At 39.7% G+C, this 20,529-nt stretch overlaps 1 protein-coding gene across 5 annotated transcripts; it reads right to left on the bottom strand.

The window, feature by feature from the left end:
• Positions 1-1,953: 1,953 nt before the first annotated feature.
• On the bottom strand, positions 1,954-19,502 carry pik3c2g (phosphatidylinositol-4-phosphate 3-kinase catalytic subunit type 2 gamma). 5 transcript variants are annotated; one of them, XM_067389526.1, is made up of 32 exons: positions 19,037-19,502; positions 17,993-18,072; positions 17,625-17,782; positions 17,424-17,538; positions 17,182-17,293; positions 17,021-17,091; positions 16,469-16,532; positions 15,997-16,122; positions 15,872-15,902; positions 15,524-15,707; positions 14,487-14,609; positions 13,564-13,692; positions 12,038-12,152; positions 11,052-11,185; positions 10,774-10,962; positions 10,336-10,429; positions 8,728-8,822; positions 8,407-8,587; positions 8,228-8,335; positions 7,327-7,419; positions 7,116-7,245; positions 6,477-6,613; positions 6,166-6,335; positions 5,922-6,078; positions 5,733-5,842; positions 5,244-5,418; positions 4,904-5,022; positions 4,728-4,824; positions 4,588-4,642; positions 3,328-3,419; positions 2,486-2,611; positions 1,954-2,397 (listed from the first exon to the last, which is right to left on the bottom strand). In XM_067389526.1, exons 1-32 carry the CDS (start codon positions 19,304-19,306, stop codon positions 2,245-2,247), a joined length of 3,993 nt encoding a protein of 1,330 aa, XP_067245627.1. In that variant the 5' UTR covers positions 19,307-19,502; the 3' UTR covers positions 1,954-2,244. The 5 variants fall into 5 exon arrangements, with proteins under 5 accessions (XP_067245627.1, XP_067245629.1, XP_067245630.1 ...); XM_067389528.1 differs by having other exon boundaries at positions 15,524-15,701; XM_067389529.1 differs by lacking the exon at positions 8,228-8,335 and having other exon boundaries at positions 7,103-7,245; positions 8,402-8,587.
• Between the last annotated feature and the right edge of the window lie 1,027 nt (positions 19,503-20,529).

The following is a 20,529-nucleotide window of genomic DNA, read 5'->3' as shown; positions in this document are numbered from 1 at the left end:
CTCATGTGACTTGGCCTCAGCGAAGGCTGTGATTGGATAACTGGAATCACCAGCGGACCAATCGCATCGCAGCATCTCAAATGTTGGTTTGGTGGTTCTGAAAGTCATCAGAATGATTTGGTTTAATTTCTCCAGAAGCGTCTCACACGATTGTGTTCCCAAACACCAGCATCCGAACGCAAGATCCCATGACCGGGTTTGTGTTTCGTCTGACGCTCTGAGACAAACTCATTTATGATGGAGGAGAAAAGAGACACTTCCACTTTTCCATTACTGATATTTTAGGCCAGTTCCCAGGAAGATTTTGTTCTTGAACACATGGGATGTTTCAAATGTTTTATGCCATATTCCAGTTAACTTCAGAACTTTGGATGGAAACACGATTATCATTCTGTCTGTTGCTGAAATGTTCATGACACAGAACACAACTCTGTCCATCTTACAGAAGATCTGCAGTGTGTTGAATGTTGACTGTCTCCTGCCTCATTATCCCTCCACAACTGCTCGTTACTTTGACAGATTGTGTTTTGATGTCGATCAGCAGTAACCGGTTCTCTACAGCAGCTCACGGATCCTCACATGCACTGCTCTGATCGGATGTTTCCATCTTCTCTTCTCTGATGTCTCAGCCTCTTTCATCTTCACTTCTCTCCACCTGTATTCAGGCTCGGAGATGCCAGCATGCACGTGTAACACAAAAGAACACAAACCCTGTGATCAGTGTTGAGACTGAACCTGGATGATGAAGATAAGCGTGTCAAACACATTCCCCACTGCAGTCGCATTCAGTCATTTATTCTTAAGCGTAATATCGTAATCAGTAAGAATCATTCAACACTAAAGACTCTTCATGTGCGCAAACCAAATTGAAGAGAATCACAATTACCTCTTATTATTTTATTCCACGGCGGAAACAAGCTTCCATATAGAGCAGAGGTGAAAATTCAAAGAAACTGAAGGTGAAGTGCTTGTGAAAGAGGTTTTGTGGTGTTTGTGACGTTCTCAGATGGTGTGGAGGTCGGAGGAGAACAGAGAGAGTGAAGGTGCTGGAAAACGCCTCCTGAAGGAACCGCTTCAGCTCTGTTACTGATCAGCTGATTCCTGCAGCTACAGGTGAGATTATGAAGGAGACTCATTCTTTTAAATGGTTCAATGTTTCCAAAACTGACACTGTCAATATAGAGAATTTCTATCCATATCAGCCACAAAACACTAGATAGGAAACAAGTCGACTAGGATGCTTCAATATTTTAACATTAACTTTAGTATCAAACTTTATTATTATTTATTTTTGTTTAACATTAAATGTGTGATAAGGTCTTCTCGATATGAACTCCTCTTTATCTCTAGGTCACGTCCTGAAAACCTTCAAGCCGGCGGTTATTAAACCTGATCCTCAAATTTACTCAATTACAACCTTATTCTAAACGTATGAATGGGGTCGATTGTGATAATTCAGTTATTTTGTCTTGTGCACTGCACGTAAACATTTGTGTAAACGCTTATTTAAGAACTAATAAAAAAGAGCCCTCTTATTTTGTTGTAATTATTACTATTTTGCAGATTCAGCAAGGTGTATATAAACTTATGACAACAGCCGTACGCGTGTCCAGCTACGCTCCTGATTGCAGAAAATGGCATCTATGAATAATTTGAGTTGGATTTCAGAGACAGCACTCGATTGAGCGGTTTCGGGTTTGCTTTGGTGATGCCAGAAAGCAAAAAAAAGAAAATGAACTCCGAACAATTGAAGATAAATCATTTCAGTTTCAAAGAGTATTCATGTGAGACCATTTTTATGTTTGCAAAGCATAAATAAAAGGAAAATGTTGTAAGCACTATCTGTGTTCTGTTCAGCTGTTGTTGGGAACAGTTCAGAAACTGCTCTACGATCTTACGGAGCTCAATGACTAAAAAGTTCTTAATCCACATATATATTAATCGTCACTTTTATTAATTTAGCACTTCATATAATACAAATAACTTCAAAGCAGCTTTACAGTAAAATCAGTGTTTCACCAAGTGCAGTTTGAGGAATCAGGTGTTTCTAAGATGACGTCAACAAGCAGCTCCACACGTGACCGTGAATTCGGTCTACAGTCTGCAATGTGTCTTTATGAGCAGCAAGACAAAGAAACAAACTCCATCCGGTGCGTTTTATGAGTTTTGTGAATACTGATCATCCTTTTTCCTCCATATTTTATGATCTCTACCAGATCATTCTGTGAACTTTAACCTTCATGTTTAAACGGCAGAGAAGCCCAGAGGAAACCACTTCTCCTGGTCCAGAACTCTCTCTCCCAGAACCACGTTTGTAGCAGCGACAAAAGCCTTCCTGCTCTTCACCGTCACCTCCAGCACGTGGCCATGGAGCTTCAGCACGTTCCTGTACTCGATCTGCAGAGAAAACAGCAGATCTGAGAGACAATGACGTACGGATTGCAGTCTGAACTACTGATAACGGATGAAGAAGTCTTTCTCTCACCAGTTCATTGAATGTGGGATTGTCATTGCTGCGGACCACTTTCGTCTTCCTCTTGGTCTTGTCTTGTGGGTCGGGTCTCAGTCGCGTGACCACATAAGCATCAGGACACGAGCCGTTAGACAGCCTCTGAGACACACACAGTTATGAACAAACGTTCTTCCAGTAACGTTAATAGAACGTTCATTCAATGTTATCCGGCCTTTAATAATGTTCTCAAAACACAAAAACATTATTTATATCATTCAGTGAGCATTTTCTGGACAGTCGTCTAACATTTTTTAAAATGTTGCTACTTGTTTCAGAACGTTCAGAGAACATGAATAAGTAACGTTCTCATAACTTAATGGGAACGTTATGGTCAAAAGTTAGGATTTTTTTTTTTTTTTTTTACAGTAAAAACTAACATTATAAAACAATTTAAGGGTTTTAAATCATCAGAATGATTTCTGAAGGATCATGTGACACTGAAGACTGGAGTAATGATGCTGAAAATTCAGCTTTGATCACAGGAATAAATTACACTTTATATATACATAGAAAACAGCTGATTTACACTTGAATAATATTTCAGTTTTTACTGTATTTTTGATCAAATAAATGCAGCTTTGGTGAGCAGTAGAGACTTCTACAAATCCTAATTCTTCCTAACATTTGGCCAGTCGTGTAAGTGTTGTGTTCACACTCGTGAGTTAGTCAAGTGAACACATTAAACTCGTTCCTGTGCTGATCTGAGCTAAATACAGTGGAATATTTGAATTTGTAAGCCAAACACAGTGCTGCCAAAAATCATGTCAAAATTATTTTCAAATCAAGAACAATAATGGGCTGAGAAAATGACTCACGATATTTTTCAAATGCTTTATCATCACAGATAGTTTGAAGTCTTTATAAGACAGGTAGAGCTGGATCTGTGGTCGCAGATGTGCGTCTGATTCTGAAAGAAATAAGAAAAAGAATCATTAGGAGTCTCTTATTGATGCAGGAATATTGCAGTTTCCTGTCCGTGTTTTCAGTGAATCCCTAAAGCAAGTCAAAGCCAGGCGACAACAGATATGTGAAACTGAAAGGAAGAGCAGCGTTTCACTGTATTTAAATGAACGTGAGTAACTATTATAACTCATGAGCAGCGGTTTCAGTCCTCCAGATGATTTATGATCATCTTCACGCGAGCGACCCCCGTCCTGACATTTACACGGCAGCTCAATAGTTTCATTCATAAAGACTTTAACACTGGGAACAAAAAATTATATTATAAATGTGTATAAAATATTATTTGGAAAATATATTATATTTTTGTTACGTTACATTCTATTTTTACACATAGTACTGCACTGTTAGATGTATTATTCATTAGGGCTGCAACGATTAATCGCGATTAATCGTTTGCAAAATAAAAGTCTGTTTACGTAATATATATGTGTGTGTTCTGTGTATAATAATTATGTATATATAAATACACACACATACAGGTATAAAGTTTAGAAATATATGCATGTATTATAAATGTATATATTTATATATATTTTATATTACATATAAACAAATATTTTATACATAAATATAACATTTTTCTTAAATATATACATGAATGTGTATTTATATATATACATAATTATTATACACAGAACACACACATATATATTACGTAAACAGACTTTTATTTTGTAAACCAATAATCGTGATTAATCGTTGCAGCCCTATTATTCGTTTATTTTAATCTGATTTTATTTACTTTAATCAAATGCCTTATTTATTTAAATTGAGGTTTATTCATTTATTTTAATTAATGTATTTATTTTAATCAAATTTATATATTTATTTATTTAAATCAAATTTGACTTTTTAATTTTATTATTTAAATTAAATTTATTATTTTTTTAATTAAATGTATTCATTATTTATTTAAATAATTTTTCTGGATTTGATAAAAAAATAAAAAAATATATATATATATATTTTATTTATTTATACTGTTTTTCCCATTTTTTCAAGTCAAGAGAACCCTTGGCAAACTCAGATGCCCAGCAGTGAATGTGTGAATCCTCAAGCATCATCAATCTTCGTCCAGGACGAGAATATGCCGAGAACGATGAAAACGTCACCTGATTTGGCAGTGCCGTTCGGTCCGTCCAGAAACAGGCTGCAGACGTATTCATTCTGTCAGTGACACAATCTAATATCAATGATAGTGCTGGGAAACACTGGGAAACTCTGGGAAGCGGCACACAAACGTCATGCTTACTCCTCTGCAGGGCCCTTCGAACAGCTCCTTCAGGTACTTGTTCAGCAGACTCATCTTCCTGCTCGGCGTAAAGGACATGTTAAACCAGCTGGGGAACCTGGAAGCAGGAGAAAGAGCGGATCAGTCCGGCTCTCGAGCGCTGTGGAGCGATAACGCTGCATGAGCGGGATGCTTACTTCGGCAGCGTGGACTCGATGAAGTGCTTCTGAAGCAGCTTATGGAGCGTCTCGAACTGAGAAAAGCTCTTCTGACTGATGACGTACCCGTCCTCGATCGTCACCTTCAGCTCGTACGTCTGACGGACACAGCAGTGGAAAAGCATGTCATGCAGACACTGGAGGGTTCATCGATCTTCCCGTGGAAGTGTGCTTCAGCTCATTTTATTGGTAACACTTTACAGTACGGTTTCATTTGTTAATATTAGCCAACTATACTATAAAAAACAGTGTTACTCTAAATGTGAACATGTACGTTAATCAGAAGTCAATGTTTCAGGTCTTCCTGAAGGAAACTCACCACGTCTTTGCCGCTGATGGTGTATTTCTGGATCACGGCCTCCTGAATGTTGGAGCTGGAGGAGATCCGGCTGTCGGCGAGCGGCTCGGACCGTCTGACGGAGGAAAACTGAACCATATTGTGGATGAGGAAGTTCAACTTGACAGGTAAACTCTCCATGCTCTCCTTAATTTTTCTGAAACGGAACATAAAAATCTAGTACTGCACAAGGAACTTCCATAAATCCATATTATCTGTCTTATTGCAAAGGACAGCAGAAAAAAGCCTTTCTTTTTCGCAGAGGAATAAAATTGTGGTGTAAAGAGAACATGAACGATTCGCTGCTGAAAGAGTCTTACAGATGTGTAAAGATCTACTGAAATCTTGATCAGATCTTTAAAATAAACTATTTTAAATGCTATATTCATATTTAAGGCCCTACAAACTTAGATGGGTTAGAATCACATTAGCTAATGCATTCGATTTGTTAGTCTTCATTGATCTGCTGACCTGGTGAAATATGAAGTGGCTTCCAGCTCCGAGTCATGCGGCCGCAGGTTATTGTGAACGTACCGCAGGTCCTGGACGTCCTTCATTTCAGGCATTCCGGCCGCCAGCATCTACAACCGGCCACACGCTGATGTCATTTGACGGGTCACAGAATAACTGAGTAAAATAAAGCGCCGGACGGACTCTCACCAGCTGCAGCAGGCCGAGCAGCAGAGCAGAGCGTCTGCGCAGACTGTTGAAGGCGTCGCAGCACAGCTCGACGAACCGGTGGAAGCGCTGCGGGTTCTCGCCGCCGCCCGTGATGAAGCGCTGCATCTCCGGCGTAAAGATGAAGGGCGTCCGGTCTCTGTCCGTTCACAAAGCCCACGCTTCATTTAGAAGGACTTCCTTTTGATTACTCAAAGACTACGAGACAAGAAAACAAATCACTCGCCTCTTGATGCTGCCGAACTTCTGCGCGTTGCCCATGATCTTGCCGAAATCGATGTGGAACATGTGGCCGCTGTGTTTGATCATGATGTTGTCGTTGTGGCGGTCACAGATGCCCAGAACAAACGTGGCGACGCACCAGCCGGCACACGAGTGAAGGAAGTTCATCACGGCCTGAAGGACAGACGGCAGAGAGTGTGTTTCAGTGACAGCTGTCAGTTTATTTTGTGCATTCGTTTTCACAATAAGTAAGAAAATTACAAGTTAAAACATTTGATATCAATATTTTTAAGTGAACATCAACTGATCTGTTACCTTCTCGTAGTCCTCTATAGTCTTGTTCCTCATGTGGAACCACTTCTCTAAGGTGTCTTCCCTCAGCGCTCCAGACAAACCCCACTCCTGATGGATCTTGGCCAGAGTCACTGCGTCACGCACCACTTCCACCAACCCTGAAAACATCCGCATCACACCAGTACTGCGCGGGTCCAACTACAGCACAATGTGTTCAATAAAAGGTAATTTAATGCAAAGAGGGCATGATTATTGCTGTTGAGACGCAGAGAATCAATAATATTTTCCATTCTTATCACTAAAACAAAGCTGTGACAGAGAGAGATCATGATTACTAGACACTGTTGGCCAGTAGCAAACTTTCATGACCTAACAAACGTGTCTTCAAGGTTTCAAAACCGATAGGAAAATATCGCGTCATGATTCAGTTCTCTAAAATGAACTGGAGTGTGTGAATCCGAGTGAAAGAGATGCAAGTGTTCGTCAGATTCAGGCAGGTTTACTGTTATTACCTGCTTCTGCACCGACTGAACTGCAGGAAATGACATGATTGAACACAAAACTAAATGAAACATTTGACAAGAAACTAAAGCACTAGTGCCATATGCTGCAATCATTTAGATCAGTGTGATTATAACGGCACGGACCGGTCGGTCTGACCTCGATCTCTTCCGGTAGAAATGCATCTGTACGTGACCATGCGCATGTCCAGCCCCTCCTGCCTCCACACGCGGTCCAGGAGACGCACGATCTGCAGCACCAGCACGTCCTGCCGCAGGTCATCTCCAGTCTGACGCCAAACAACAACAAAAACAATGAACTCAGTGAAGAAACTACGACCCCCGTAACTGGGGAAAGAGTTCATACTTACTTTGCAGATGACGCTGTAGTTCTGTCCCAGAGGGTCGGCGGTGATGAAGGACACTTCCACAGGTGCTGCGTTTGAGTTATAAACCTTAAAAGCCTGAGACACACGCAGTGTTTGTTATGATTCTCATGCAGTCAAAAACAAACCGTGATGGTCATGATCATGTGTGACGCAGTGACAGATCTTCTAGTAATGACTGTTCATTGACTCCTGATCAGATACAGCCGTCTAAAACGGTCAGATCCTCGTATCTCTAGGTCACATCTAGGCTGGCGGTTATTAACCCAGCTAACAGAGAATGTTTTCTCAGAGTTATGAAAAAAAACTCTCTTCCAGTAACGTTAAGAGAACCTTTGTTCAGTGTTATCTGGTCTTTAATAATGTTTTCAAAATTTTAGCACAAAAACATTAAAACATAATTCTAGGGCGTTTTTCTGAAATGTTTCAGTTGGACGTTCTACTAACGTTATTTAAAGGTTACTACTTGTTTCAGAACATTCAGAGAACATTCAAAAGTAACGTTCCCATGATGTTTGAAGAATGATTCAATTGAATGTTCCATTAGCGTTCATATAATCAAGAAAAAACATTTTTAAAGCATTTTAAAAACTCTCGTTTTGAACATTTATAGACTTAGAACATGTTTTTGTTCACTTGGAAACCCTTTACTAAGAAATCACAACTAGATCTTAGTGAACTGGCAAAGTACAGACCTATCTCATATCTTCCATTTATGCCTAAATTATTAGAAAATAAGTAATGTTTGCTCACTTATGCTGCTTTTCAGATATCCCCATCATAGCACAGAGATTTGCTTTTAACTAATAGTTTCACAAGATGTGACACTACAGATCACGACATACTCTTATATCTTAAATCTCACAAATGCATTTACTGAATTTACCTCAACATTCACACCTTTGACCTCAACCGCTGGGTCTAACGGAAGCCTGCAGGACTGTCCATCGGCAAAAAAGCTGGCAATCTTCCATCGCTCTCTGATAAACACATCCTGTACAAACGGTTTCATTTCAGACACAAATCTAAAGCTAAAATGGACGTTACTGTTAAAGCTCACCAGACCTTTCTCTTGGTTTTGTCAGCGGTGCGGACTCTCTGGGCCACTTGTGTGAGCAGATCCATCAGCCTGTTCTCCCGCTGCAGCTCGAGTCTCAGCGCGCGTCCGCAGCAGTGCTTCAGCGCCGACAGGACCTTACTGATCCAGCTCTTATAGAGCCAGTCCTCCAGAGCGTCCACCAGCAGCCTGCACACACACACACAGGATCACGACTAAAATATGTGATGGGGGAGAAAAGCAACAAGTGTCCCGCTACCATTCAGTACAGTAAAAAAGTGACAAACTGCAGCTAATGTACAGAATGTGTGACGTATATATTCACGCACCAGTACAGCTGCTGAGCGATACGGATGCAGCGCAAAGATCTGGAGAGCAGAAGCGTCACCAGCGGCCCGTCCACGTCCCACTCCATCTTCAGCGCCTGGAGGAGAGTTCACACATCATCATGCTCAGAAGAACAACACTGAACAGCGCCTCCAGTAAATGACAGATCATGAAGGTCAGCGCGTGTCGGGAGGTAACGCTGTGATCACTTCAGACGGTGATAGTTTCTCATGGGGATGTAAAGCAATTTCAAGGGCTAGTCTGTGATTTTATTGCCGTCCAATTGCAGAATGTTTGTGCTTTTCTCCCACCACCAGCTTAAAACTACCCAGACGAACTTCCTACTGTTTTTTGTCAAACACCAAAAACACTTTAATTACCATCTGAATCCACAACTGTGTACGCATTACTGACACTTTTTACTTCTGAGATGCTGGAAACTGTTCACAAAAGTAATATTATGTCATCACTCTAGTACAGTGGCAGCTGTAAAGAATGAAAAAAATCATAAACTTTTGAAATGGGCCATTATTATGCTTTATAATATATAAATATAATATAACAATAATTTATATAACAATATAATAATTTATTATACACATATAAATTGGGGCTTGCACATTGTCATTTTACTAGTCAAAAAAGTAGCCGTGTCAAATATTTACATCACCAAAATAAGATTAGTGTTTAACCCATTTCTGCTCATTTCCACATTTTTAAAATGACATCCATTATTTTGAGAGATAAAATGCAAGACAGATAACCATTCAAACTACAGCTTGTTAATTTTTCCAATTTTAAAGGAATATTTATGTTGAATAGGATATTATGTTCCTCTTATTAAATTAGATTTGAATTTATTAACTGTCTGAGCAATAATACACATTTAGTTTACAGTTGACAATCATGTGACAGGATCACAAAACTGACAAAAAACGGCATCTTGAATCTTGGCACAGACAGGCCCAGTTTCACAGACGGGGCTTAGACTAAGCCAGGATTAGGCCTAAGTTCAATTAGGCTATTTAAGTAACTTTTATAAACGTACACTAGAAAAAAAAAGAAAAAAAAAAAACTTTCCTGATGTGCATCTTGAGACAAAACATTAACACTGGCATATTTTAAAATATATCAGTGCAAGTTTCTTACATGCATTTTAGTCTGGGACTAGCTTAAGCCTCGTCTGTGAAACCAGGGGAAAAAGTTATGCAGAATAAAACTTGTGAAATGTAGATGGGTCAACTACTCAAACTGTGCATTAGATGCATAAATAGATAAAATAGTAGTAGAGTAGTCAATTGTGCAAAAACAACACTGCAGGGTGTGTTACAAGGTCGTAACAGTAATAAAAGCAATAGAAAGTGTTGTGTGTGTCAGTATGAATCAGAATACTGAGCATCTGAATGCATGAGTTTGATCACGGAGCTGACCTGAACATATTTTACAGACGTCCCCATGAGAAACAATGACCGTGCAAATAGAGCTCAGGTGTGGTTCTGCTTAGAAATACTTGCAGTATGTGATAGAGGCCCTTTTGATCATTGTTTAGTCAAGGCAAATGGCCTTTTAATGACAAGATCATTAGATTGCATCTCAAAGTCGCGTCTGACCTGCACCAGCTGTGGCAGAAACTCCTCCAGCTCACTGTCGCACATCTGCTGAAACCGCCGCACAGCCACTGAACGCACATACTGGTCATGAAAGCTGAAAGATCAACACATCACACATATATCCGGTCCTCGCGTCAGAAGAACAGCAGAAATGCAGTAATAGCTGTTGCAGAAGTATTGAGTCTCTGTGTTTGATCAGCTTCTACTAAAGCCACGCTGACTGCATTCATTAGACCAGAGTTAATCAGTGTGAAAATGACGGATGCAATCAATCAATCAATCAATCAATCAGAAGAGTCATTCACAACGGCCTATCACAAATGTTAGGATGTTTCCTGTCTGAAACATCATGAGCATACAAATGTATTCATAAATAATTACTAAACCTTCTGTTTTATATATCCTGACGGAAGCGAACAGAAAGAGTGGTGCACGTACTCGTGGCTCAAGAGGAACAGGGCTTCCTCGCAGCTCACGCCGCCCCAGCGCTGCAGGATCCAGTAGATCTCTGGTAAGTTCTGCGGCCTCCACTGCGGCGCGCTGCCCAAAACCAGGTGCAGGTACGAGTTCCTCTCGCCGCAGATGTGCCGCTTGCTCCACAGGAAGGCCTTTTCATTTTCAGTCATGCTGCAGGACGTTTAACAGAGGAAGTGACATTAGTGTCCACATTAACCACAGTGTCTGCATCGCTCTTCTCGAGTTCATCTTGTACTAACAGAGACAGGGAGTGTTTCTGAGACACGTCTGCTATCCTCTTCTGCAGCTCCTCACAGAGAGTCGAGTCGTGGACCGATCCGGGCCGAGCGGACGCTCGCTCATACCGCCACAGCTGAGAGTCTGGGAAATCAATCTTCAGACAAAAATACAAATGAAAGGGATTTCACTTACAAACTAATGCTGTAACAACATAAAATTATACTATGGAATGAATCTCACAAAAGCTCTCAAGAGGAAGAAGTTGAATGTGACCTACACATGTGTTCACTCATTAGTCATAAACTGCACCTTTCAAATAATACAGTGGATATAAGAAGGCTACACACCCCTGTTAAAACAGCTGGCTTTTGTTTTTTTGATGTAAACACTGAAACATTATCTTGGAATAACTGCATAAGTGTGGCTCTTATAGTACATGTCGTCAGAAAAAGAACAGCCGAGATTTATTTGCCGTCACTTCAGGTGTGACTATTTCACATGAGCTTGATTGGTTCATTCTGAACACGGCCACATCATAACAGGGTGTGCACACTTATGCAGTCAGGTGATTTTAAGTTTTAGGGTTAGAGTTAAGGTTAGTGAGTACTAACAGGTGAGTGTAGACTTTTTTTATCCACTGTGATGTTTTCAGAGTGTGTGTGTGTGTGTGTGTGCTTTTGTTTATATTACATTGTGGGGACCGAATGTCCCCACGATGTAATATTAACCTGAGTTCACCTACATCGTGCGGACCAGACACCGGTCCCCACAATGTAAATTAATTAATAAAAATACTAAATGATGTTTTTGTGAGAAAATAAAGGTGTGCACAGTTTCCTGTGATGGTTAGGTTTAGGCGTAGGGTTAGGGTAGGGGGATAGAAAGTACGGTTTGTACAGTATAAAATGCATTTTGGCCTATGGAAAGTCCCCACAATTCACAAAAACAAACATTTGTGAGTGTGAGTGTGTGTGTGTGTGTGTGTGTGTGGTACTGAAGAGCGGACCTGCAGGATGACTCCTGTGGGCTGACGATGGCCGTCGGTCAGTGCCGCGGACGGTGGACACCTGGGCGGCACCTGCGTGGACATGCTGAGCAGAACCGTGCCGTGAACGAGAGTCCTGCAACAGCACAGCATCAACCCATCAATCACAGCGTGCTCAGAGAAACAGATCCAAAACACACTCTATGAATGTAAGCACAGCCGGTTGTCTTGCACAATTCATAACACACCGCAAATGTGTGTTACTCAATCAACTTCTGCCATGGCAGAGAGAGAGTCTGAAGACTAAAAGTTGGTTAAAGAAGAAGGTATTTTTTGAAATGTCTGTGTTTTTTGTCCATATCATAAAAAGTCAATGGGGTCCAATGTTGTTATAACGTAGCCCAGGAGACAATGGGCCTACAGATCCAGTTCTGGCTGCATCTATAATTCAGATTTTTAATCCCTGTATCCGCTTACATATATTTATATATAATCTATTTTTAATCTCAATAATAAAAATGTATAATTCAGATTTTGATCTCCATATCCATTTACATATATTATATATATCTTCCAAGGGGTTTTTTCCCTCCTAGGACCTTTTTTCCCAGTGCTAGCACGCTGGGTTTTTCTCCTAGGGTTTTTTTCCACCCCTGGGAGTCAGCCGACATTGGCTTAATGTAGCACCATCTTGTATATGTTACACATTACCACGCCTGCTTGTACAGCTTATTTTTAACCACTTCTCTTTTTTTCTGTGCTTCTAATATGTAAAGCTGCTTTGAAACAATTACCAATTGTAAAAGCGCTATATAAATAAATTTGATAAAAATATCTTCTGTGCTCCACAGAAGAAAAGGCTGCGCAAGCGCCTTGATTATATTTGTATAATAATAATACTATTAAATAATAATATAATACTATTAAACTAATATAGAACACTGAATATATAACGGGATAAATATTTGCTAGTGCTCTTAATGCCTGTTCTCATCAGTAAATACATTATTTTTTTTGGATATGCACATTTTTTAATGTCGACTGAATAAATCCACTGATAATACTAAGGATAATGATAATTATAAGCTGGGGGGGACAATATTACAACAGACACTGATATAACTGAACATGAAGCAAAGCACAATTATAAATATTCCTATGCTGGTGTCACTATTGCCTTGTGCATGTCGGTCCAGAACCACAAATCATGCATAACATTAACAAATAATAAATTCAAATCATAACATTAACATTAATTACACAAGTACGTCATGAAGTGTATTGTTTATATCTTTGACAATATTTTTGAATTAAAATTGTTTAATTATGCATATGATGTACATTTTTCATCTTTGTTATCACTGAAAACATCTAAAATATTTGTTAAACAATTTTGTCAGTAGTTTCCGTGACAAGCACTGGAAAAATGCTGTCTTTAAATATGTGCGTGTGTGTGTGTGTGTGCGTGCGCGTGTGTGGGTGTGTGTGTGTGTGTGTGAGGAGCAGCTAATGAAATCAGTCTCTCTCCGAGGTGTTTGATGTCATACTTGCTGTTAAAGAGAGGAAGGGCCGCCCAGCAGAGCAGCTCGGGGGTTTTGGCCTGTTTTGAGCCCATTAGATGAAAAGTCAGCATTGATTCATATGGCAGCTCTCTTACTGGAACAGGAAACACCAATCTGAAACATACAAACAGAAACAGAAAGAACATCAGGGTGAAAAATATATTTTACTCTGAACCGTCACAATCGCTCAATCCCATGTTTCCCAGCAGTGAGTTACTAGATAACTGAATCACAGCATGTGTAACGTATGCTGTCATTTTATTTATCCTAATGAATAATCTTACTCTTAACTCACACCCCATTTTGAGCATTTTTCAGCACATAAACACCCAGAGCGCATCATTCAGCGAAGTTAGACGTTAATGAAAACTCTTTCTGACATTATATTAATTATATTAATTACATCATATTAAAGAGTGCCTATTTTCCCTTTTACAAACTCTTGATGTTGTTTTTGTGCTCTACTAGAGCAGGTTGATTATTCTCCTCATATTCTCCATTGTTCAGCTCCTCTCTTCCCAGTCTGTCAGTAACGCTCTGTTTAGTTCCTGTCTCTATGAAGCCCCGCCTTCTGAAAAGCACAATGTGCTCTGATTGGTCGACTGGAGCGGTGTGTTGTGATTGGTGTTTGGGAAATGTCCCGCCCCTTACCATAACCGCCAGTTTCAACACACTACTGACTAACTCAACCAGGCCCCGCCCCTTTATTCTGCGCATGAATTATTTAAATGAGGAATATTGTGAAGAAACTCAAGATGGAGTTCAGAAACACTGAGAAGAACTACATAGACTATATAGAGAATAATAACATATTGATGAAAATAAATATTGATGAAATCGATAGAGAAAATGACTGTGCCGTGGCCCTCTGCATGGAGTTCAGGTATCTGAAGTGAAGCAGCTCTTACAGACGGTTGCACTGGATCTTGCAGTTCAGCTGCAGTGACGTGCTGATGTTCTCCGACAGCACGGGTTCAGTCACATTCCTGCCGCAGTGTGTGAGAGAGCAGCGAATGCTGAAGTGATCATACCTGCAACACACACACACACACACAGCATATCTCATTCATTCATTCATCAATGTTGTCTGTGTATTTACTCCTGTTAGCTGCCAGTGCAGTGATGTTTATTTACTAGTTCCATTAGTTCATGCATGTAAGCTTTTGCTATTGATGATTTGAGGTAAAGTGATGTTTTTATTTCATTTCATTCAGTCGAGTTTCAGACACACAAAGTATTTGAACTGCTTTTGCAGTTTAATGCAAGTAAATAAATGCATGGCCCAGTGTTGTCGCAACACTCTTTTGTTTGTATTAACAACTTACAATTTTGAGTAAAATATTTTTGATAAATTTAAGGCAATCTGTTTCCACATATTTGTCTAGTAATGTGAACAAGTAGACTATCGGGTTCCACTTTATTTTACTGTATGTGCATTTACCTACTGGGTAATACAGGGTAACATGGGTTAAGATTAGGATATGGGTTCAGGGTTAGCATCTAATTATTGTAATCACTATAATAAGTACGTAGTATGTACACGGGGAACAAGACTGAAATAAAATGCTACCAAATGTTTTGTTTGAGTTCTTAAATCTTTAATTTGACTGAACTAAGTTTAAGTTGTATAACTGATTTACCAACACTCAAGTTCTCTGGTGACCTATAAAAATACACACGTTTCCTCTACAAAGTGGTTTTATCAACTCAAAAATGATTAATTAATTTGCTTGATACATTTGAAGCAATCAGTTTCCATGTTTTCTAAGTAAACGTATTACATTATAGTGTTCTATCCTCATGACTTTCTTTCTTTTCATCTCTTAACCAATGACTGTTTTGAACCGAACGAATGGGATTTGAGGGCAGATTTTGGGTTTGTTCTTCACACAAGGCTACGCTGCACACGTGTGACGTCACAGTGGTGTTAAACATCTGGCCGTACCCGTTTATCCAGCCGGGCAGCAGTCTGTAGAGGCTCGTCAGGTTGAGCTGCAGCATGCAGCTGTTGCGCTCAACATCTGCCGCAGATGGATCGGGAACGTCCTCCGGTCCTCTGAAGTCCAAATCAAAGTTTGTGAAGAAAACGTGGAGCAGCTTCAGCAGAGCTTGATGGATCTTGACTACAGCTGAAACATGCAGACTTTACACTCAAACATAAGACATGCGCAAATCACAGACGAGTGTGTGCTTAGATATGTATATCTAAGCATTTCAATCATGCACGTGGATTTCCCCTACAGGTCAAACAGCACGTGTAAGTCTAAAGTGTCAATTCATTCAAAAGACTCACCCGTTTCACAGTCACTCATTTCAGCTGGAGTCTAGGGAAAAGAACGTTATATTTAATAATATTCCTCAAAATTAAATTGCTTTTTAAACACACACACAGTAACATAGGAAGAGTGTGATCCGTACCCACGTGACCGGAGCGATGCGCTTGAGCTGCCCGACGGCCTCCTCTAGATCGGCTGTAGTGACGCCACACAGCTGCTCACACACACCGTGAACGCTCTCCACGACCTCTCTCACACACACGCCACACTGACACAGAGAGCTTCATTCACTCATTACAGTCATTCGTGTCTCGTAGAGTTCATTCTGAGCGCTTCAGCAGTTGTCAGGTCACTTAATACTCAGTAATAAAACAAAACTTCAACTGAATGTTGACACTTTTGTCTCCTGTAGAGCCGCTTTACAGCTGAATCGAATTAGTTTCATAATTACACACCATTATCTTGAAAACTTGACTACAGTCAAGGCCACTCAGATGAGAGTTGAAACATCTTCAATAAATGACATGCAGATCATTCAGAATAAACTCTACAATATGCATTTCCAAGCATTTCAATCATGCATGTGGATTTCTTTTGTTCAGTTAAACACAAACCTGGCTTCTCATGAGCTTGTTTACTTCCTCGCTGTAGCTACTCAGTTTCTCCTGCAGACATGATCTAAGAGAACAAATGATGTTCAATATGTATCAGTAATTTGAAATGAAATATGTAAATAGTGGCAATGTATTTCTGTACATTTCCCATATGCATATATGCAACGTTTGGAGATATTCAAATTAAAAAATGTAATTAATTATTTGAATTTGTCAGTTCCAGTTCATCTTTTAAATGTAAATGTAAAATTCATTTAAATGCATTAATGTGAAAAATTTCAAACAATTAAGGATATAAGGGCAGCAAAATTATTGGCATTTATATGTCAAATGCATTCACACTTTGAAATTGTGTGTTTATTAGTACTTTTATTAATTAAATGTTGGTTAGAAAATGCTCAACGTCATAGCTAACAATTAATTTTTGTAAATCGTTTAAATTTAAAAATGCACCAAATGTTGCATGCATAGGTAAAGGAAAAGTGCAGTAAAATACAGGAATATCATTCATTTTGTCAGCATTATGCTTTCAGAATACAGACACAAGCAAACCTTATTGTGTTGACTGAACAAGCAGAATCGAGGACTTGATTAAAATGAAACATCTGCCTGTCGTCTTCCTCCTACAGAAACATGCAATCTCATGACAATATGACCTTCTTCAAATGAGAAATAGTATTGGACATCTGAGCCACTGTAACTAAATGTCATACATCTCGCGTCAGGGTTCTGCCAACGGTGTCTCTGAGCACCATCCTCACTGGAACATCTGAAGCAAACTTATGATACACCTGGATGCGTTCGTATAATCCCAACATTTCATCACTGGACGAGGCAAAACAAAGAGTCAAAACAACAGCATCTATATCTAAATGCACTTAAACAGCAGAGAGCATTTCCATTTCCATTGAGCAACAAAAACTACTTGCTGGTAAAACATGACAGGTGAAATTACCTTCTGAGAAACTCCTCTGAGTCACAGAGTTTCATCAGGTATTGTCCACTGACAGCAGCAGAATGATCTAGAGTCTCCAGAACCGCCTCCATCAGCTCCTGGGCTGTGCTGCTTACTAATCAAACAATGCAAATAACGTTTGCCAAAGTGTCCTAAAAGCTTCAACCTAAACTGGGTGTGAGTGTCATCTGTACGGCTTACGTCTCCATCTGAACGGTAGTTCCACAGGCAGCCAAGGCACGGACACATGGAAGAGGAGTTCGGCGGGCTCCAGGAGAGACCCGTGCACAGGGGTCACGCGGCCCCACACCACACTCCAGCTGAACTCGTCACGACTGACGCCATGTTCTGAGAGCAGTCTGACATTAAACAGCATTACAAACAGGAATACAGATGTGCATGAACGCAGATCAGTTATTCGTATAGGAGCAGTGAACTTTATGAAAGTAGCCGTCTCTACTAATGAAATTTCACGTTATCTTGATCTTCATGTGAATTCAGCACACATAGATCAAATCCGTCAGCCGTATAGGTGCATAAATAGTTTGAAAAGGATTGATGCATCTTACTGCGAAGTTAATGTGCAGAGCGACGCAGTTCTGCTGTTGCTGCCTTGTGCTGAATCAACTAAATCGATGTTCCAAGAGTCCTGTGAACATAAGAAGAGATAGAGAGAGTGATCATAATATTTACAGTTACAGAACGCTTGAAACAAAGTCTCTAAACCTCTATTGCACAGCGATGCCCCTGGAAACAATGCAATCTTACACTTCAAGTCATGATGAATACAGAATGCAGTAAAACAACAACAAAGGGGAAAAAAGCCTTTTCTTGTTCACACCTGGGGCCCATTTCAATATAGAGGTTCAACCAACTCGGAGTTAAAACTTGAACTCTGAGTTGACGGAGAACCTCAGAGTTTTCAGTTTCAGAACAGCTGAATTGAGTTATTTCATTCAACTCCATCAAGGTTGACTCCGAGTGTGCAACACGACTATAAAAAGCCATGATCAGTTGAAGTCCGCATACTTCCGAGTCAATGCAAGTTAAATTCTCATCACTGTAATAATATCAGACGTACATTAAAAGGATGCAATTACAACATAGAGTGTAAATAATTATATTTATTAAAATTATAAATACTTTTATCATTATTAAACACTCTGTTGTGATGTGAACTGATGAATCTTTTAGAATAAACACCGCAATATAAGCACGGTTAATCATAATTACAAATTATCTGTAGAAATTCTACTGCTTACACTAGTACTATGACCCAAAATCTGCCCCACCTAAATTTATAGCCAGTAGCAGTTGCTGTGCTTTATTTTATTCATTTAGGCCTATTTTTTGCTTATAATAATAAAGCATCTACTTTTTAGTAGCCTAGTATTAAACATAGTAGTAGTACTAAACATTAAAGTAAAATTTAAGTAAAGGTTTATCTAGGAGCCAAAGTCTTTTCTGCCATGTAACTTCTGTGCAGCTAATGTTCAGAGCAGGTTATCAGACTGTGGTTTATGGTTTCACCAGCTGCCATCATCACCGTCACAGGGCTTGATTGTGATGGCTGTATGCATGTATGTATTGTCTGTAATGATGAGCCGTTTTACCTCTGGACCGCGCAGGTGTTGTGCAGGTGTTCCAGCAGGTGTCACAGCTGCTTCCTCATTCTTCATGTCCACATTCACCTGCTCTTTCCTCTGATCGGCTGCTTTTAAACTAGACACGGGTGTGTATAAATCCGAATAATCCTGCTCAGAAAAGACAGGAACATCCCATCCATAAAACACGTGATCCTCAGGTCTTCCAGCGGGATCTTCAGTACATGGATCCAATTGATCAGAGACGGAGAGCTGTAGGCAGTCCGGTTTAATGTCCATATTGACAGACCGGTGATAAATATTTATGCCATTAAGAAAAGGAATCAAGTTTTCCTTTCACTCTCTTACCGCAGCGGATCTTAGTCGTCTTGAGTGAGAATGAGTGTGTCTGAATCGGAATAAAAGATTCTTTTGGACTGTTTTAGATTAAACTACTTCTGAGAAGGAGTCCAAGCACGTATCCACAGGTATTTTCAGCGCGAAACTCTCGCGGACGTGGAATGCTGCTCCTCCCACAGACACCTGCGATCTCCTGTATGGAACGCCAAAAAGGTCATAATTCTGCATTTCGTCCAAACGACTTTCCTCTAAAGCAGGGCGTTCCCTTGTAGGGTAGAAATTTTTCCAAGGACCTCCTTATAATTTTAACAGTGATTAAACCCAAAGTTAAGGTGGGTGGACGTAATGTGCTTGTTTTATTGGTGCAAATGGTTCCCATGTGTAAATATGCACTTTTTAATAATACAGCACAATTTTATAATTCATCTTATTTTTCGAAAAATACATTTCATCAGAGTATGTCACACTGGGTAAAACTTGGGCTTCTCATTCAGCACATATCCAAATGTTTGAATGCTATTTGAATGCTAAACTATTATGTATTATGTAAACACGGCTTTGTACTTAATTCCTGTAACAATATCCACATAAAACAGCATAGTTCACATGCCCAAAAATGTGTTTGGAATAATATTAGCAGTGGCCCCTGCAGCTGTACGGCTGTACACACTGTGCGTACCATGAGAGGACGCTAAATAATGCCGTTTTTATTCTTTTTTTTTTTAACGTTATTTTTAAACTGATTGTTAAAATCCATCTGCATACACCCATGACATATTAAAAAAAGCAAAAGAGAATAAAGGTGTGCGTTTGTGTGTTGTAAAGTCACATGTGCGTGCATGGGTGGGCATGGGGATATGGGTGAAAAGAAATCTGATTGGCTAGTTTAGTTTGTTGCTTTTTTCACACATGAAAAATGACATTACAGACTGTTTAAAAACAGTCTCAAAATTAGTAAACGCTCTGTAAACCAGCTAAATTCAATTGAAACATTTGCAAAATGGCCTAATACTATTGAGTAGGGATGGAGAAATTAAGCCTGTTAAATCTTTGACGCTTTTCTCTAAATGTTTCGCAAAAGTTCCAAAGCATTAAGATTTTCGAAAACAGTGCCATCTTGTGGCAGGAAAAAATTTACAGCAGCCATAAACCTGAGTGCACAG

The sequence above is a fragment of the Chanodichthys erythropterus genome, chromosome 7 (genome assembly GCF_024489055.1).
Source record: "Chanodichthys erythropterus isolate Z2021 chromosome 7, ASM2448905v1, whole genome shotgun sequence".
Lineage (NCBI taxonomy): Eukaryota > Metazoa > Chordata > Actinopteri > Cypriniformes > Xenocyprididae > Chanodichthys > Chanodichthys erythropterus.
This window is presented reverse-complemented; position numbering and strand designations above follow the sequence as displayed.

Excerpts from the sequence above, each read along its gene's own strand:
- pik3c2g (XM_067389526.1), bottom strand. The coding sequence starts at position 19,306 with ATGGACATTAAACCGGACTGCCTACAGCTCTCCGTCTCTGATCAATTG. Across the intron at positions 17,092-17,181 it reads GCAGAACCCTGACGCGAGAT|GAGGAAGACGACAGGCAGAT; the intron begins GTATGACATTTA and ends ATGTTTCTGTAG. Across the intron at positions 11,186-12,037 it reads CCACAGGAGTCATCCTGCAG|ATTGATTTCCCAGACTCTCA; the intron begins GTCCGCTCTTCA and ends TTTTGTCTGAAG.